Raw genomic sequence first — 20346 nt, 5'->3', positions numbered from 1 at the left:
TGTTAAGAATGATGAAGACCATTTGAAATCCCATTTGAGCAGCCAGAGCATGCAAACCGATATGCGTCTGTAAAAATCAGATTAAAATCACTTTTCAAACCACCTCCCCACCTCAATAAAAGAAGTCGACTTTTTGTGTGAACACATACAGGCAAAATCTGCTCCATAATCTGATGTCAAGAAAAGTTATCTCTGGGCAAATGTGTCTCCCTTGACTTGTGACAACTTGGAAATCCAATGGCAATTAGATTTATGTGTTTAGACTAGGGATCGAAATGTCACTGTGAAGAAGTCCCACATTGGTATTTAATCTTGCAACAAAACGTCTGTGGGAACAAGGGTTACAGTCATAACCCGAGATGTTCCCCTTCAAGGGAACATCGAACTGCGTCGAACGACACTTTGGGGGAATGAGTACCCACTATGCCACAACGAGCCCTGCCTGTCCTAGTGTGAAGCTGCGCACAGGCACACTTAGGACGAAAGCACAAGTGTGCCAGGTGTCAATGGAATGTCCAGGCTGTGAAATCTAATAAAAGTGTGAGGGGTGGCCCATCCTGCAAACGGCCAGGCGGGAGCGCAGCACACGGATTGGCAATCTCTCACAATCCTCGCAACCATCCTCCTCGAGAGCTGCCCATGCATGCTGCACTCCCAAACAATGCACACACATACGGTGTGTGTCCCCACCCGTTATATAACGTGGGCAGGGATGCACACACCTTGTGAAACTGCTTGTTTTCGCCATAATAATGCTTGTGACTATTAGACAATACAACACCAAATAAGACAAACAAGACAGAGAGCCCTTGCTGAAGAACAGAAAGCTGTCTCTGTTGTGTGCCGGCGTCCTTTTTATAGCTTCCGCATATGCCGTCACACATTACGTCATGACGCAACACCAATCAAGATTGGCTTATTTTCATTCATACTTCAGAGGCGCTACGCTGAGGGGCTTCCCCCAAAGTGTCCTTCGACGCAGTTCGATGTTCCCTTGAAGGGGAACCAGTTTTACCAGTAACACCAGGACTGAGATCATTGTCTTGTTGTGTTTACATATTTAAACCTTTCACTAAAATTGAAATGAATGCTTTACAGATGGATTCTTTTTTATTTTGGCAAAGAGAACAACAACAATAAAACAGTACAATGACAAACTACCCACATGGAAAGAACCTATATAAACATATATGTTTCAATATAGGTTTTGATATAGGTTTTTAATATATGTGACATATATAAAATTGGTCGTTTTCCTATATTATATGTACATATATGCACATATATGCACACATATATTTACACATATATGTACACATATATACAGTATTGTTCAAAATAATAGCAGTACAATGTGACTAACCAGAATAATCAAGGTTTTTAGTGTATTTTTTATTGCTACGTGGCAAACAAGTTACCAGTAGGTTCAGTAGATTCTCAGAAAACAAATGAGACCCAGCATTCATGATATGCACGCTCTTAAGGCTGTGCAATTGGGCAATTAGTTGAATTAGTTGAAAGGGGTGTGTTAAAAAAAAATAGCAGTGTGGCATTCAATCACTGAGGTCATCAATTTTGTGAAGAAACAGGTGTGAATCAGGTGGCCCCTATTTAAGGATGAAGCCAACACTTGTTTGACATGCATTTGAAAGCTGAGGAAAATGGGTCGTTCAAGACATTGTTCAGAAGAACAGCGTACTTTGATTAAAAAGTTGATTAGAGAGGGTAAAACCTATAAAGAGGTGCAAAAAATGATAGGCTGTTCAGCTAAAATGATCTCCAATGCCTTAAAATGGAGAGCAAAACCAGAGAGACGTGGAAGAAAACGGAAGACAACCATCAAAATGGATAGAAGAATAACCAGAATGGCAAAGGCTCAGCCAATGATCACCTCCAGGATGATCAAAGACAGTCTGGAGTTACCTGTAAGTACTGTGACAGTTAGAAGACGTCTGTGTGAAGCTAATCTATTTTCAAGAATCCCCCGCAAAGTCCCTCTGTTAAAAAAAAGGCATGTGCAGAAGAGGTTACAATTTGCCAAAGAACACATCAACTGGCCTAAAGAGAAATGGAGGAACATTTTGTGGACTGATGAGAGTAAAATTGTTCTTTTTGGGTCCAAGGGCCACAGGCAGTTTGTGAGACGACCCCCAAACTCTGAATTCAAGCCACAGTACACAGTGAAGACAGTGAAGCATGGAGGTGCAAGCATCATGATATGGGCATGTTTCTCCTACTATGGTGTTGGGCCTATTTATCGCATACCAGGGATCATGGATCAGTTTGCATATGTTAAAATACTTGAAGAGGTCATGTTGCCCTATGCTGAAGAGGACATGCCCTTGAAATGGTTGTTTCAACAAGACAATGACCCAAAACACACTAGTAAACGGGCAAAGTCTTGGTTCCAAACCAACAAAATTAATGTTATGGAGTGGCCAGCCCAATCTCCAGACCTTAATCCAATTGAGAACTTGTGGGGTGATATCAAAAATGCTGTTTCTGAAGCAAAACCAAGAAATGTGAATGAATTGTGGAATGTTGTTAAAGAATCATGGAGTGGAATAACAGCTGAGAGGTGCCACAAGTTGGTTGACTCCATGCCACACAGATGTCAAGCAGTTTTAAAAAACTGTGGTCATACAACTAAATATTAGTTTAGTGATTCACAGGATTGCTAAATCCCAGAAAAAAAAAATGTTTGTACAAAATAGTTTTGAGTTTGTACAGTCAAAGGTAGACACTGCTATTTTTTTGAACACACCCCTTTCAACTAATTGCCCAATTGCACAGCCTTAAGAGCGTGCATATCATGAATGCTGAGTCTTGTTTGTTTTCTGACAATCTACTGAACCTACTGGTAACTTGTTTGCCACGTAGCAATAAAAAATATACTAAAAACCTTGATTATTCTGGTTAGTCACATTGTACTGCTATTATTTTGAACAATACTGTATGTGCATACATATACCTGTATAGGTACATATATGCACGTATATATACCTATATGTTCACCTAAAATAGTAAAATTAAAATCCATAGCTGCTGGGCAACATAAATAAAAGTCCAAAATGTAGAAATGTACATTATTTATTTACTCAAGATCAATCAAATAGTACAATACAAAAAATATAGTACAAGAAGAAAAATAAGACATAAAACCTGCTAGGCAACATAAATAAAAGTCCAAAATATAGAAATTTACATTATGTATTTACAAGAACAATCAAATAGTACAAGAAGAAAAATAAGACAAAAAACTGAACAGAAAAAAATACATATCTTTATTGTTCTTTGAAGGTCTGTCATGACGCGCCTCATCATCCTCCTCCTCCGCCGCCTCCTCCTCCTCCTCTTCCTCTTCCTCTTCCTTCCTGCACTATCCAATGACGTTTGATAGGGTGTCCGAGATTTTTATCTTTTCCTTTTTTTTTTTTTCGGCACACAATTTTTTTAGCGGATAGGCGTTTTCGTCCACACAGATCTGGCGTTTTGGAAGAGTAAAACCAATGTTTTGAAACCGGGTCCCAGAGTGGATATATTTGAAAACGCCGCCTTTGCGTTTCGTCTCGACGTCGAATCCGTACATTTTCGGAAGATATGGCGTCATCAGGGCCGGTGCAAGCTCAAATGCCGCTCTAGACAGAGCACCATCGTGCCACCCCCACCTCACACTACTTAAGATGCATGTAAACAAATTTTTAAAAGCAATTCTATAAAATTACACTTAAAAAAGAAAAACGTTTAATCATGGTTCCAGAAGGTTTTTTTTATACTGCAGCGTGAAAAAAGTATACAATGCAGCAGCTGCATATAATGTCTGCTTTATAATAGATAGTGTATACAGAATAAAACTAAACATATGCAGACAACTTTTTAGCTCTTAAGTACTGGAGGTATCTTTTCTTGACTGATACACACAAACACACATTCACACAACTAATAGCCTACATTTCAGAAGCGTGCGCGTTGGGCTTTTGCAGCGGCAAATGCTTTGATTGCGTCCTCGAGTTGAACTTGTATTTCGGAGATAATTATTAATCAGTATAAGCTTTAAGAAACTGCGTTCTCCAGAGCTCACAGTGACGTGGAGAGTGAAAAGCACTTTCAATGCTACAAAAACATTTGGAAAAATTAATTCCATCCCTTTTTCACAGATGAATTTAAGCACATCCAGTGGTTTAGCTCCAACAACCAGGTGTAAAGCTGTAATCGGGCTTAGGCCCGACAGGACCCGAGCCCGACAAGTACATTTTGATTGACAGCTTTTTTTTAAAGCCCGAAACGGTTAACATAATTTATTCATAACTAACGTACAGGCCCATCGCAACAAGGCAGGCAAACCAAGCAATTGCTTGGGGCCCCGAGCTGGCCTCGGGCCCCAAGACAATGACTGGTTAAGATTAAAATGCAACGACACTGTGTGAGCGCTCCTTTGATCGTCAATGCAGTAACGTGTAATGACACTGTTATCCCGATCCCCCTCAAGGGGGCCCCTCTCAGTAGTCACTGACAAGCAGCCAGCCAACCACGTGATCTCTGCTACCGGCAAAATACAAAACCTCCTCGGCAGTCATGAAGCGGAATTATGCTTTAGGAAGCCAGAATAGAAAGAAGAGAAAGGAAGAGGAGGATAAGAAAAAAAAACAAGATAGTGGTAAGTGATAAATTACACTGGATAAAATAGATCTACTTTTCAGTCTTTTACAAATGGTGTAATTTTGCAGCAGGTAACTTAGGCTAGCAAAAATATGTTTATGTTATTTACCTGCCTGATGGCAAATGCTGCTTGTAACGAACAGTTAGTGCAACTTTTTTTTCGAACGGAAGGAATATGGTTACTGTAAACATGTTTTTTTTTTTAACGGGATAAAGAAGACACAGAACAGAAATCGCATACTGCAAGGAGTCAGCAGTGTTTTGATTTGAGGAACATAAAGAGAACGTCGTGGCGTTTGTCCATTGCAAGATAAAGCTGGTAACTATACCACAACTAGGGCCCTATGATTTCCTCGATGCAGAAAACGCGGATGGAATCGCAGAATCCAGTCATAAAAACAGAATTTACAGTTTAACGCAGAATGACACGTTATTTGCCAAATTTTGAATTAATTTATTAAAAATATGTCATTGCACTTACATCAAATCACGATATGGACTAATATCTGTAAATATTAAGCCGGAACAGTCTGTTTAAATATGAATCCTGCATGTTCTGCGTGTCTAATGGGAGCAGAAGCGCGTCTTCCTTTATTACAGACACTAAAGCGCGCGTGACGCTCACGGTATTTTCAGCATCTGCGGTCTCACTAAATAAGAGGAGAACACATGAACAACATTTCCAGAACTGCTCTGACAGTCACTTCATGAGAATTTGACCGATACACAGAGCTGTAAAAGTACGTGAACTCGTCAAAATAAAAGTCCTGTTTTGGACAAGTATTTGCCAGAGATGTATTACTATTGTTCTGCAGAATGTACATATCCTACTACTAAAAAAAAAATCAAACGTTATTTTTTCTAAGGTTTAATCACACAACATTTATTCCATGTTTTATTTTTAATATTAAATCCCCTTTGTTTACCAAAAACTTTGCTTAATTTTCAATAATTAAAAGATAAATTAATGTTTGGTGTTTAATGCTTAATGTGCATCTCAGAAAATGTTTTATTTAAAAACCCAACTGAATGGCACTTAAATGCACTTAATTCATCTTTCAACTTTATTGTCATTGTTCACAGTACAAGTACAGACAGAGAAACAATGGATAATAATTCAATGTTTATTTTTGATGTATCCATTGCATTCTATGCATTAAAAAAAAAAAAAATCTAAAAAAGGAAACTAGTTGCTCATTTTAAGAGACCCAGAAGTCTTATTTTCTCTTGCATAATTAATATTGCACTTTAACTGAGCAAAAACACATTTTATCCAATTAATTGATTAATCAATGGAATTTTTGGTAGAATACTCGATTACAAAAATATTCGATAGCTACAGCCCTAGATGAAAGTGGCTATTCCACAATAAATTCCGTGCATCAAACATTATCTTGGGATGTTTTTAAGCATTGGTAGTGAAAGCAGCTTCCTGCATCCCTTCCCTTCTAATATCAAAATATGGAAATGCTAACATATCTTTAAGTTTTCAGTAAACTTTATAATAAGTAAAAATACTGTTTAACTAAATGTTAATTAACTATCAGTTTACCATCTATTAATGATTGTTATTATAAAGTGTCTACCATCTAACTTAGTTAGCAGCTATGGTTTTGGGAAACGCACCCCTGAGCTGTTAATAGTGACCTCTTTCAATATGCTAACAGTGAAATGGTAAAACATACTTAAAAGGTAATTTCAGATTTTTTTTTTTTTCAATTATTTTCCCAGCTAAACCATCAACTTCATGCTCAACATCAACAGATGCATCACTTCTCAGTGCTGATGTTTCCTCTATATAGCACAAGGTACCACAAGCTCTATAATTATAGCTGATATCCTGCACAGCCCAGAGTTTAAACTGATAAGTGTGTGCTGTCATATTATTAGAAAAAAAAGTGCAGATCACTATTGAATTTCCACCAAACTATTTTTTCAAGCAGTATTTTCACTGTAAACCTTATTTATTTATATAAAGTGTGGGTGAACTTAAACTGTATGGCTATGCTGTGGTTCCTGTAGGCTTTGCGTGCGTGCGGGGGTCGGGGGGCCTCTATGTCCATTTTGCTTGGGGCCCCCAAATTCCTTCAAATGGCCCTGCTAACGTAGACTAGACCACTTGGAAGTTGGAATAAATAAATAAAATGAATCATCTGTGATGTCTCAGCATTCTAGACATTTAGCCTATAAATAGACCAACGCACCAATAAAAACGAGTCATTTTTAACAAATTAAATTAAGAAAAATTTTAAATTAAGATGGGTATTTGGCAATAACGAAATTAAGATAAAGGCTCCGCCGGATTTGCTTCGCACTAGCAGATGATATTTAATAAACGAATAATGCCAACATTAGTGTAAATACTCTGTCCACATTATGCATTTAAGACTCGATTAATATTTAGTTATCATTTGAAAAACCATAACTCACAGAGATTAGGCTAAGCCTACATGTTTTTGTGGAGGAAAATGATTGAATCCACTGTAGATGTCTTCAGCGCGTTCCTGCGCTCACTGATGGTGCGTCATTATTCATTCATTATTCTCATAAACATGGTCAAAACTTTTCCACACCTCAGACTTTGCATTAGTTGCTGGTGCAACCAAAACGTAATCGCCAGAGGCAAGCTTCCGTTTTACCTACTCAGTATCCATTTTCGCATCTTTCTCAATCGAAACACATCACATGACCGCTCGTTTACCTCGCAAACCGGAGCAAAAGCCCGACCCTGTCCCGAGCCCGCGTAAGATGATGTAAATTTAGCCCGAACCCATCGATCTTCAGCTCTAACCAGGCGTCTGCACAAAACAGTCAGCTCTTCAAACAGTTCATGCCCATCAACATCCCGCGAGTCTCCATGAGTCAGGGCCTTTTCCAGTCTTAAGCAATCCTGAAGAAATATTGTATTCTCCTTTTCAAGAGATGCGATGCCATATAAAAATCCAAATACGCACCCATCAGCGAAAAGCGCTCTTCCACGGAACGGAGGCGAAGCATTTAAAAAAGGAGACTCTTTGTTTCTCCAGTGCTTGGTCATTTAAAAGCCGTCGTCTTTTGTACTCATGGCCATATAATTTTATTAGTTTTTACATTTTTTGGAATATACGTTATAATATTTTGGATACATATATAGGCTACTAATAGGGCGCGGCTGGGCAGGGGTTTTTATTCAAATTTTAAGTTAATTTAAATTTATACTAATGGAGTGGGGGGAATGCTGTTGATATAAGTGCGATAATTGTAACCTAATGTAAAACAATGTCTTTCTCTCTCCCTCTTGCCGCCCTGGCTGAGGTGCCGCCCTGAGGTGCCGTATAGGTTTCATACATGCGCATATATCCACATATGGGTTCTTTCCATGTGGGTAGCTTATTTTTATTAACAAAAATATTTATAAAGATTTTGTTTATAATGTTTAGCAAACTCTATGGAACCAAATAAATAAAAAACAAAATGTCTTAATGTCAGGTAAACAGCAAAAGTCAATAGGCTTCTCAAAATGAAAACAAAATAAATTTAAAACTACATTGGTTAACGGTGACAGTGCTAGCATTTCTCATGGATCCTCTGCCATTGTGTCACCTGTATCGGTAATACAGAGTTGGCCTCCTGCAGCAAACCTAGTTCAGACGTAGCCAGGTGTCGAGATATCAGATATTTATCTGATTTGAAACCACATTTGGAAGTGGCTCAGAACAGATGAGAAAAAAAGATCCTGTATGGATGTGGATGAGTGTTTTTAACAGATAGTGGCTACGTAGTTTTCAGTCAATTTATGAATCAGACTTGGAATACAAGTCTTTACATTGTCCAATGAAATTTGAGCTAATTTAAGACACACACAATCTATAGTAAAGAAATGGAAATGATGTCTCAGACTGACAGGTATAATTAAACCGTTGGTTTCCTTTTTTTTGTTTTTAAGTTATTTTTCCAAGTTTTGAGTTATTTTTTTCCCATTTCACCCCAATCCATCTATTCTTCACAAAAAAACTAAACTACTTTTATGGTTCTGTTTTCTCATTTTGTGACATTCAGCTAAACGTCTTCAAGAAAGGAAGTAATTTGTACTGGGTTGGAATGACATGATGATAATAACTTAAAGGGGGTGTTTGTTCCCTGCATTTCGAAGATGCTTGTTTTACAAACAAGGCCCAGTTTGACGCCGGATTTGCATATTGTTTATTTCTTAAAGATAATGCAGTCCCAATGAAAAAAGTGTCACGATCGTGTGTTGGAACCGCATGCGGTGAGTAAAACTGCTTCAAATATCTCTGTGTTGTTAACTTAGCTATGGGTGCATAAGCACATCAAGTAAACAACATGCAATGTTGTCATCAAACTGCACTTTCCACATGTACACCTTCCAAACGCTTCCAAACGCTCTCATCGCAAAAGCTTACTCGCGCTCGTGATTCGTGATTCAGGTGCTCATGTTTTTCCGGGAAAAAATGGTACAGACTATCTTTCTCTTATAAATATAATAAAACTAAAGACTTTTTGGAGTTATGAAGGATGCAGTACTACTCTATAGGTACTCAAGATTAACAGGATATTGAGTGAAAACAAGCATTTCACCCCCCCTTTAATGATGATTAAAACTGTAGGCAGCCTAAATATTTAATTATTACTCTGTACATACTGTACTAGTACAAATTAAGATGACAAAGTAATGCAGGGAATATGTATCTCTGCAAAAGAACCCATAACTCTCTGTGACATTTTTGGTGAAACTTGCATGACAGGTGAGACAGGTCTGGGCCCTGGCCCTTGAACAATGTTTACAGGGCTTTTCATAGGATTCACAAATACACCAACACCACTGAAAGAAACATGTTGGATTACATGTATTTATCATTTTTGACAGTTCCAGTGCATTGTTGCTATATTTGTTCAATTGAAAGGCTTTGTGTGCACATGTAGTGCCCCTATACCTTCTTTTGTAAAGGTTTAGTATGGAGCAGCACAAGGTTCAATAAACTAATGCATAAGGGATGTTGTATTAAAGGGATATTTCACCCCAAAATGAAAATTAGATGTTTATCTGCTTACCCCAGGGAATTTCAAGATATAGGATTTTTTTTCTTCAGTAGAACACAAACCAAGATTTTTAGCTCAAACCATTGCAGTCTATCACTTTTATAATGTAAGTGGATGGGAATCACAGCTAAAACATCCATCCATCCATCCATCATCTTCCGCTTATCCGGGGCCGGGTCGCGGGGGCAACAGTCTAAGCAGAGACGCCCAGACTTCCCTCTCCCTAGCCACTTCTTCCAGCTCTTCCGGGGGGACCCGGAGGCGTTCCCAGGCCAGCCGGGAGACATAGTCCCTCCAGCGTGTCCTAGGTCTTCCCCGGGGCCTCCTCCCGGTGAGACGTGCCTGGAACACCTCCCTGGGAAGGCGTCCAGGAGGCATCCGAAATAGATGCCCGAGCTACCTCAGCTGGCTCCTCTCGATGTGGAGGAGCAACGGCTCTACTCTGAGCTCCTCCCGAGTGACCGAGCTTCTCACCCTATCTCTAAGGGAGCGCCCAGCCACCCGACGGAGAAAGCTCATTTCGGCCGCCTGTATCCGGGATCTTGTCCTTTCGGTCATGACCCACAGCTCATGACCATAGGTGAGAGTAAGAACGTAGATTGACCGGTAAATCGAGAGCTTTGCCTTACAGCTCAGCTCCTTCTTCACCACGACAGACCGGTACAGCGACCGCATTACTGCAGAAGCTGCACCGATCCGTCTGTCAATCTCACGTTCCATCCTTCCCTCACTCGTGAACAAGACTCCAAGATACCTGAACTCCTCCACTTGAGGCAGGAACTCTCCACCAACCTGAAGTGGGCAATCCACCCTTTTCCGACTGAGAACCATGGCCTCGGACTTGGAGGTGCTGATTCTCATCCCAGCCGACTCACACTCGGCTGCAAACCGTCCCAATGCACACTGAAGGTCCTGGTCTGAGGATGCCAACACGACAACATCATCCGCAAAAAGCAGCGACGAAATCGTATGGTCCCCAAACCGGACACTCTCCGGCCCTTGGCTGCACCTAGAAATTCTGTCCATAAAAATTATGAACAGAACCGGTGACAAAGGGCAGCCCTGCCGGAGTCCAACATGCACCGGGAACAGGTCTGACTTACTGCCGGCAATGCGAACCAAGCTCTTGCTCCGGTCGTACAGGGACCGAACAGCCCTAAGTAGGGAGCCGCCGAATTCTCCTCTCCAGTACCCTGGCATAGACTTTCCCAGGGAGGCTGAGAAGTGTGATCCCCCTATAGTTGGAACACACTCTCCGGTCCCCCTTCTTGAAAAGAGGGACCACCACCCCGGTCTGCCAGTCCAGAGGTACTGTCCCCAACCGCCATGCGATGTTGCAGAGGCGTGCCAGCCAAGACAGCCCCACAACATCCAGAGACTTGAGGTACTCGGGGCGGATCTCGTCCACCCCCGGTGCCTTGCCACCGAGGAGCTTTTTAACTACCTCGATGACTTCAGCCCGGGTGATGGACGAGTGCTCCTCCGAGTCCCCAGCCACTGCTTCCTCAACGGAACACAAGTCGGTGGGATTGAGAAGATCCTCGAAGTATTCCTTCCACCGCCCGACGATATCCCCAGTTGAGGTCAACAGGTGCCCATCTCTACTGTAAACAGTGTTGGTAGGGCACTGCTTCCCCCTCCTGAGGCGTCGAACAGTTTGCCAGAATCTCTTCGAGGCCAACCGATAGTCCTTCTCCATGGCCTCACCGAACTCCTCCCAGGCCCGAGTTTTTGCCTCCACGACTACCCGGGCTGCAGTCCGCTTGGCCTGCCGGTACCTGTCAGCTGCCTCCGGAGTCCCACAAGCCATCCAGGCCCGATAGGACTTCTTCTTCAGCTTGACAGCATCCCTTACTCCCGGTGTCCACCACCGGGTTTGGGGATTGCCGCCTCGACAGGCACCGGAGACCTTACGGCCACAGCTCCGAGCAGCCGCAGCGACAATGGAGGTGGAGAACATGGTCCACTCGGACTCAATATCTCCAGACTCCCTCGGGATCCGGTCAAAGCTCTGCCGGAGGTGGGAGTTGAAGATCTCTCTGACAGGGGGCTCGGCTAAAACATAAAAAAGAAAAAAACGAACTTCCACAAACAAAACCAGAATTAACCCTACAGCTTGTGTCTATACATTAATGCGTAGACACAAAACATTGTGTCATTTTTTACCTCTGATTCACGCAATGTACGAACTGTTAGAACTCTCCTCAGTGCGTTCTCAAGCGGTTGCGTGAGGCGTCTTCTTCTTGCTTTATGGAGGATCTGAGACTTATAAGTGCATTGCCGCCACCTAGTGTTGTCAAAAGACCCGGTTCTTCAGTACCAAGTAGGTACTAAAAAAATGTTTAACGTTACGGTACCATGAGGAATCCGACTGTCTTAATTATGGCTGTCATTTTCATTTCATCTTGCCTGTAACGCCTGAGCAGCGTTTGTGATCGCAGGCTCATCGCTTATTTTATTACAGCCGTTACCGGGGAAACCTCTCTGTCTCATGCTCTAAGTGCCTCCTGCTGCAGAGAATGAATTTGCATATATATGCTGCCACAAATAGATGCAAGGCTGTGTGAAACGCAGATACAGACCAAGTTCCTTGGCAAAGGTCAGTGAGTTGACGGGCTGCCTCCCATCCTGCCACTGCTTGATCCAATACTCATTTCATTTCGTCAAACAGCGCCTGGAACGAGGAATAGCACTGATGTTGGTTCTCCTATACCGCCGTTCCCCACAAAGCCGCTCGTCCTGAAAGCAGGGTCAGTACGAAGGCCACCTTAGATTCCTCCATGCGTAAAGTCTGTGGTTGAAGAGAAAAAAACATTGAGCATTTCGTCAGAAATGCCCTACAATAGCTTGGCTCACCGGAATATAATTCGGGAGTAGGTAATCGTGGTTCAGGTTGGTGGCCGGATGTAATAGGTGTGGGGGGAACAGGTGGTGTGCTAACGTCTTTATTGAGAGAAGATCAGATGTAGGAAGCTGGTGTGAGCCCTTGGCAGCAAAGGACCGCTGAGGACAACCCGATCCGTCTGGAGGTGAGGCAAGGAAGATGATGCAGGAAACGGAGATCTGGAAGATGGTGCTGTGATGACTCAAGCATGCTGGAAAGGTGGAGATCACAGGAGACTGAAGGTGACACACAAGAGGAAAAATCCACAGTTATCTGACAAAGACAAGTAACAACAGAGAGACTAAGATAGGGTTCGCTGATCCGTTGCAGCTGGCGCACTGATCGAAGTCAGCTGGCAAGCAGATCAGCAGCCGTGAACAGTGACCACGACCACAAGACATTCACAACATGAAATGAGAAAAGAAACAGCAAATCCACCAACCGTGACAATTACTACATTTTTGTGTCAATGCATGTTCATATTTACTGCAAAAAATGAGCTGTTATTTTATAATAATGTAATAGACTCAAAGAGTCAGGAGAGCTTGAATAGTTAAATAGTTTTAAATAGTTTAAACACTGGCAAGAACTAAAAAGAAAAAATGCAATTTATAAAATTTGTGACGATGTGACACTGTCTCAATATTGCAAGTGACAATTCCTGTGTCAACTGTCCAGCATGCAGCTCACTTATAGAGCAGACGCGATGTGATTTGAAGCCTAGAAAATACACTACAAAGAGTAACAAGTATTTATTTCATTAATTTAATAATGACTGTAAAAATACACAAGTAGCCTATTATTTTTATAGCCTATACACTCCCAATATGTACAAAACATTTTTATTTGTAGAAATAGGGTGCATTTTCTGCATTCAGTTTCTGTGAATATCTTCCTGAAACAAGTCACTAAAATAAATGAAAATGACCTGAAAAATACATTGTATTTGTAAGTGTCTTTTATTAAATGAAAAAAAAAAAATATCTGATAAAATAATCCATATGAAACCAATGCTGTCATAGATCGTGCCCAGAGATGTATAAAGTACTAGAGACCCAGACTTGAGTAAAAGTACAAGTGCTCTATCAAAAAAGTGACTTGAGTAGAAGTTGAAGTGCTCTTTAAGCACCACACTTAAGTAGAAGTACTAAAGTATTCAACATTATTTGTACTTAAGTATTGCAAGTAGTCTATTTTAAAATTTACTACTCAAGTACTGAAAGTAAAAGTATTGTGTTATGTAGTTATGAAAGAAAGTAGTCAAAAGTTTGAACATATTGTTTTTACTATTTCAAATGATAAACCTAAAGAACAATCACAATTCCGTTGACTAACTTTTTGTAAACAAAAAACGGTTACAGGGTTAGTTCGCCCAATTTGCAAAATTATGTCTTTAATAACTTACCCTCATGTTGTTTCAAACCCGTAAGACCTCCGTTTATTTTTGGAACACGGTTTAAGATATTTTAGATTTAGTCCGGGAGCTCTCAGTCCCTCCACTGAAGCTGTGTGTACGGTATACTGTCCATGTCCAGAAAGGTAAGAAAAACATCATCAAAGTAGTGTGACATCAGAGGGGCAGTTAGAATTTTTTGAAGCATTGAAAATACATTTTGGTCCAAAAATAGCAAAAACTACGACTTTATTCAGCCTTGTTTTCTCTTCTGTTTCTGTTGACAGTTAAAAACAAAGTAGTTTGTGATATCTGGTTCGCAAACGAATCATTCGATGTAACCGGATCTTTTTGAAACAGTTCACCAAATCGAACTGAATCGTTTTAAGCGGCTCGCGTCTCCAATACGCATTAATCCACAAATGACTTAAGCTGTTAACTTGTTTAATGTGTCTGACACTCCTTCTGAGTTAAAACAAACCAATATCCCGGAGTAATTCATTTACTTAAACAGTACACTTGACTGAACTGATGTGAAGAGAGAACTGCAGATGAACACCGAGCCGAGCCAGATAAAGAACAACAGACTGACTCGTTCATGAGTCAAGAACCGTTTCTGTCAGACGCGTCCGATTCGTGAACCGAGGAGCTGATGATATTGCGCATGTGTGATTCAGCTTGAAGCAAACTGACACTCACAGAGCGTCTGAACCAAACTGGTTCTTTTGGTGATTGATTCTGAACTGATTCTGTGCTAATGTTATGAGCCCAGGTAAACCGAAGACTTGCAGTCAACGCCAATGATGACAACTGTTTTCTTCAACTGGTTTATTAAATCGAACTGTCAGAAAGAACTACTGGTGATCCGAAAACCGATGCAACCGGTTCTTGACTCGTGAACGAGTCATTATCTGGCTCGGCTCAGAGTTCATCTCTCTCTTCACAGCAGTTCAATCAGCACGCGCAGTCTCGCTTGATTCGCTCAATGATGTGCCAGCTTCATCAAACCTGCCATCTACAGTTCTGGCAGTGGTAATGTGGGTTTGTAATGGAATGATTCATGACATTTTTATAATTGTAACGAGTAACGATGCAGCACATAAAAAAATATCGGAGTAAAAGTATTAAACTCAGCGAAAATATGTACTGAAGTAAAAGTGGAAGTAGGAGAAAAAAAATAATACTCTAGTAAAGTACAGATACCGCTTTTCAGTACTTAAGTACAGTAGTGAAGTAGTTCTACTTCGTAACCATACATCTCTGATCGTGCCTCTGTGGCTCTCTCCGATCACCAAAGGACACCGTCACCTGAGTATTGATACACTTTACCCCTCTATATAAACTGCTTCCAGACTCTTGCACATTGCAAAGACTTGTCTCAGCTAACATTTCCAAGCATTTATCTATCTTTTTGAATTCCTGGTGTCTGACCTTAGCCTGTTATTGACTCCTGATTCTTCGTCTGCCGCCTGCCCCGACCTCTGCCAGTATTGTTTCTGATTCTGGATATCCTGTTACATACTCGACGCTGTTGTTTGATTTCTGCCTGTCTGACCTTCCGCTAAAAAAAACTGCAAATTGTAGTTAGGGAGTAGAGTAATTGTCATTCATTCCTTGTATGGTGTAAAACACAATTGCCCTTTATATTTTGATGCAGAACAGCAACCGAGTAAATGTTGTCATCTTTGTTGTTGTCACGGTTTTACGCTGCCTGAAGGAATACGGAGCCGAGGATAGATGAAATAAGGCTTTTAATATATACCATTCATGGAGCACAGTGATAGACACATGTAAGTGAGTGAGTTAGTCACAAGTGAGGATACCCGACCAAACAGAACTGAAAGGACAAGGCTTATGTACAAAGGATAATTGGGGAAACACAGGTGGATGGCATGACTAAATTAACAGGGACATGGAACACATGAGGAATAGAATAGACACACCTGGGAACTAATCAAACCAAACACGGAAAGACACAAACTGGGTCACGGGCAAAAACACACTAAATGAGTCCAGGTGTGACAGTACTCCCCCCTCCCGGTAGGTGCGTCCTCGCACCGTAGAAACAACAGAGGGAGGCGTGGGTGGGAACTTGGGAGGAGGTTCCGGTGGAGGACGGACTCCCAGGAGGGGGCCAGCAGACAGGGACCACAGAAGGAGGAGCCAGGGAGGAGACGACGGAGGGAGGAGCCAGGGAGGAGACAGGAGCAGGAGGAGCCAGATGGTCCACCAGAGACCAGTCAGGACGGAGATCCAAGGTGGAGTCGACGGCGGGAGGAGCCATGGTGAAGGAGGGGTCGCCGACACCAGGGAGCCGACAGGCGGGGACTGCACCGGTGGGTGAGGAGCCCAAGATGGAGCAGCACAGCCGCAGAGCCAGGGTGACGTCGAGGATCCGGAGGGCCTAGGTGGAGCTGAAGGCTCAGGCGACCAAGGTGGAGGCGGGGTCCTGGCAGACCGCTGTGGAGCCGGAGTGACCGAGGATGGAGGTGGAACCGGAGGGAAGGAGGAGCCTGACAGAGCCGGAGGGATGGAGTGACGAGGTGGAACCAGAGGAGTGGAGTCCCGAGGCGGCGGATGGTCGACGACTGACCAAGGTGGAGCCGGAGGGACGAGGGAGCCCGGTGGAGCAGGTGGGATGACAGGCCACGGTGGAGACGAGGGAGCTAAGAGCCAAGGCGGAGCCGCTGGGTCGAAGGACCGAGGAGGAGTCCAGGGCTCGGAGGCTGGAGGCGGAGACAGGGCCTTAACGCGCCAAGGCAGAGCTGGAGACTGGCAGTCCAGCGGCGAACCATCGCGCCCCGATGGCGCGGACTGAGGGTGAGCTGCAGGACTGACTGGCACCAGCAGGGATGACGAGGAACTGGCTGGTCTAGGAGGAGGAGAGAGGAGAAGGATGGGAGGAAGGACAGGAGGATCAGGGCTGGACGGAACCAGTGGAAGTGGAGCAGAGGGACCAGCAGGTTTGGGAGGAGGTGGGAGAGGGAGGCTGGGAGGGAATACAGGAGACACAGAAGATTCAGGGCTGGGTGGAACCAGCGGAGACACAGATGATTCAGGGCTGGGCGGAACCAGTGGAGAAACAGAAAAATCATGGCTGGGCGGAACCAGCGGAGACACCGAAGATTCATGGCTGGGCGGAACCAGCGGAGACACAGAAGATTCATGGCTGGGCGGAACCAGCGGAGACACAGAAGATTCAGAGCTGGGCGGAACCAGCGGAGAAACAGGAAATTCAGAGCTGGGCGGAACCAGCGGAGAAACAGGAAACTCAGGGCTGGGTGGAACCAGCGGAGACACAGAAAACTCGGGGCTGGGCGGAACCAGCGGAGATGGAGCAGAGGAAATGACTGGAGGAGGTAGGAGTGGGAGACTGAGAGGGTATACAGGGGAATCAGGGCTGGACGGAACCAGCGGGGAAACAGGAAAATTAGGGATTACCTCCATAGACCAGTCCATCAGATCCAGAACTTGCTCCATATGACTTTCAGAGACTGTATACGGCTCACCCTCAGTCGCAGGAGTGTGGGCAGGGCTTTCCTCCACGCCCTCGATCTCCACGAGGACTCCCACGATGCACGGTGTTGCCGGCTCACACACCTGGTCAGTCGCGCTCTCGAGATCCTGTTCCCTGTCAGTGGATGGCTCGGGCTCTGCGGCTGCGGTGGGCTCTGGCTCCGTGTAGCGAGTAGGTGGCTGGCTGGTCTCTGGGTAGGGAGTGGGACTGGCAAGATCCTCTATGGGGCTGACGGTGAAAGATGAGCCATTTCTCGCCAGAGTCCACTCCACGTATGCGGCGAAATCCTCCCGAGGACCATCTTCGGGCGACAACGCTCTGCACTTGGAGTTCAGGCTGGTGTTGTAGAAGGTGCAGAGCGCGTCGTCCGGGTAGCTGGTGGCATTAGCTAATAGAAGAAACCGTCTGGTATGGTCCTTGAGAGAACGTCCTTCCTGCTCCAGCATGAGGAGAAGGAATTCGGGGCTATAGAGGGGATCCATCGACATTACGAAACAAAAGGACTGTGAAACAACAAAAACAAAACGGAGGGGAAAACACGCAGTTTTAAACTTTCTTTTTTAGGTCGGGTATTCTGTCACGGTTTTACGCTGCCTGAAGGAATACGGAGCCGAGGATAGATGAAATAAGGCTTTTAATATATACCATTCATGGAGCACAGCGATAGAAACACGTAAGTGAGTGAGTTAGTCACAAGTGAGGATACCCGACCAAACAGAACTGAAAGGACAAGGCTTATGTACAAAGGATAATTGGGGAAACACAGGTGGATGGCATGACTAAATTAACAGGGACATGGAACACATGAGGAATAGAATAGACACACCTGGGAATTAATCAAACCAAACACGGAAAGACACAAACTGGGTCACGGGCAAAAACACACTAAATGAGTCCAGGTGTGACAGTTGTATAAAGGCTGTACAAATGCAACTTCTCTTCAGCAACACTTGTAAAAGTGATTAGCACATACTGCAGGCACATACTGTTATAAACATAAATCTTTTGGTACATTATGTGTCATATTCATTGTTAGTCATTGTTTTTAAAAACCTCCTTTTTCATAGGCCACACTACAACAAATTTTTTTTACTTTCAAGTTATTAGCAAATTGGTTGGTTTATATGAAATAGTATGCATAACAAAAAGAGAGCTTTTCTGAAGGGTACAAATAGTTCATTAATTTTATTTAACAACTTGCAACATCCTAAAAACAATATGACCTGCATAGAACATACATTATATTAACATTAAACATTGACCTGCATAGAAAAGTTATTATATTATATAAAGAAAAAAACATATGCATAAAAACATCATGAAATAATGTCAGATTTTTGAACTGTTAGTAATGATCGACCATAAATAGCTTTGTACCTTAAAAATGCCTCCATACATTTGATTGCTATATCATCTACTTCTGGATCAAACTTGTTTGCCAAAAGATGGTGTTGCTGCACAATCCATTTCAAGTCTCCAGCTCCATAGACACAAACTGCCCGTCTATGTATCCCAGTGCATGGTGGGTAGGGAGCTCCACTGTTTAGATCTCCTTCATGGTAACTCCACTTCACCAGACGAGCAATCGCGTTCATGTCCGATTGTTGGTACTTGATGTTTGGAGGATTGGATCCTGGTACTGAAGGAATCCGCTGTAACGTTGCCCACATGTGCTCATCTGGACTATATGTGTCTTTCTCCCATTCCATGAAGTTTTTAATCTTTTTGCTTATGAAGATGTGCTCCACAAACTCTCTTGAAACCACAAAGTAAGCATTTCCTGAGAACATGGGGCTCTTTATTGGTGGAGGTGACTTTTTGACATCTGTCCTAGTCACAACGTTCGTAACATTGTGATGATACTGCCAGCGCCAATGTTTGCCCTTTACATCCTCGGACTCCAAACTATTCTTTCCATTCAGGTGTTTTAGAGACTGGACCATTTCTGCATTGGTTTTAATGGGGAAATCCGTACCACAGGTGTTGAGCAGATACTTCCACTGGACAGGTGACTTGAGCAGATCTTGCATGCAGTTGATGTCCGCTTGAACTCGAGACCAGGAGGCGTAAATCACACTCTCCAGTTTGCTGGCCACAAATACATTGTTCAGGCAGGATGCAATGGCTCTTACTGCTTGTTTAAAGATCTCAGGAGACTTCTGGTCCACGTGAACACAGTACACATTGTGAGGAGTGTAAATGGCTCTCAGGAGCCTTTCAAACATCTCAATCTTCTCATGGATCACCATGGAGTAAGCAATGGGGAAATCTTTCTCCTCTTTACTGAGAGAAACAGTCAGAAATGCTCTGTCTCTGATGTAGGATGGACAATCCTTGGTTGCATCGAGATAGAATGACTCTGAGAGCTGGGATTTTCTTTTTTTAGAGGCCAGGAGTTTCCTGAAAGCCTCCTTGTCCACTCCATCCATGTCTCCTTGGAAAAAAGCAGAACAAGCTTGTAGTTCTCCAACATCTTGCTTTGGTAAGTTATTGAAGACTGGCTCTTCCTTATGAGAGCAATTTGTCCTTTGTCCTTGATAGTTCAGCATGATTACAGACATGGTTATACTCACAGAAAGGATGGAGATTATTTTCATAAACCTCTGATTGTTAAGTCCCATGTTTAGTTCTTTAAGATTATTGCCTGCCAAAAACAAGTACCTAGAGAGGAAACCTGTGTTAGTAAGGTATGAAACAGCCTCTCTTCGTAAAATACCAGAAGAATGTGGCACAAACTGAAAGAGAGTGAGTCATGTATAGAGGGGAAGGGCTGAGCTCTGCCAAAATGCATAATAATTATTACACAGTAGAGGTGTGACTTCTTTCTTTCTAGAGGGTTTGATTGTCTCTGTA

At 42.9% G+C, this 20346-nt stretch overlaps 1 protein-coding gene across 1 annotated transcript; it reads right to left on the bottom strand.

Annotated features, from left to right (window-relative positions):
- Positions 1 to 18809: 18809 nt before the first annotated feature.
- LOC127946900 (beta-1,3-galactosyl-O-glycosyl-glycoprotein beta-1,6-N-acetylglucosaminyltransferase 3-like) lies at positions 18810 to 20334 on the bottom strand. Its single transcript, XM_052543717.1, has one exon. The coding sequence runs from the start codon at positions 20112 to 20114 to the stop codon at positions 18810 to 18812; it is 1305 nt and encodes a 434-aa protein (XP_052399677.1). The 5' UTR covers positions 20115 to 20334.
- Between the last annotated feature and the right edge of the window lie 12 nt (positions 20335 to 20346).

Source organism: Carassius gibelio, chromosome A25 (genome assembly GCF_023724105.1).
Source record: "Carassius gibelio isolate Cgi1373 ecotype wild population from Czech Republic chromosome A25, carGib1.2-hapl.c, whole genome shotgun sequence".
In the NCBI taxonomy this organism is placed as follows: domain Eukaryota; kingdom Metazoa; phylum Chordata; class Actinopteri; order Cypriniformes; family Cyprinidae; genus Carassius; species Carassius gibelio.
Note: the sequence above shows the minus strand (reverse complement) of the source record. Positions and strands in the feature narration are given on the sequence as shown.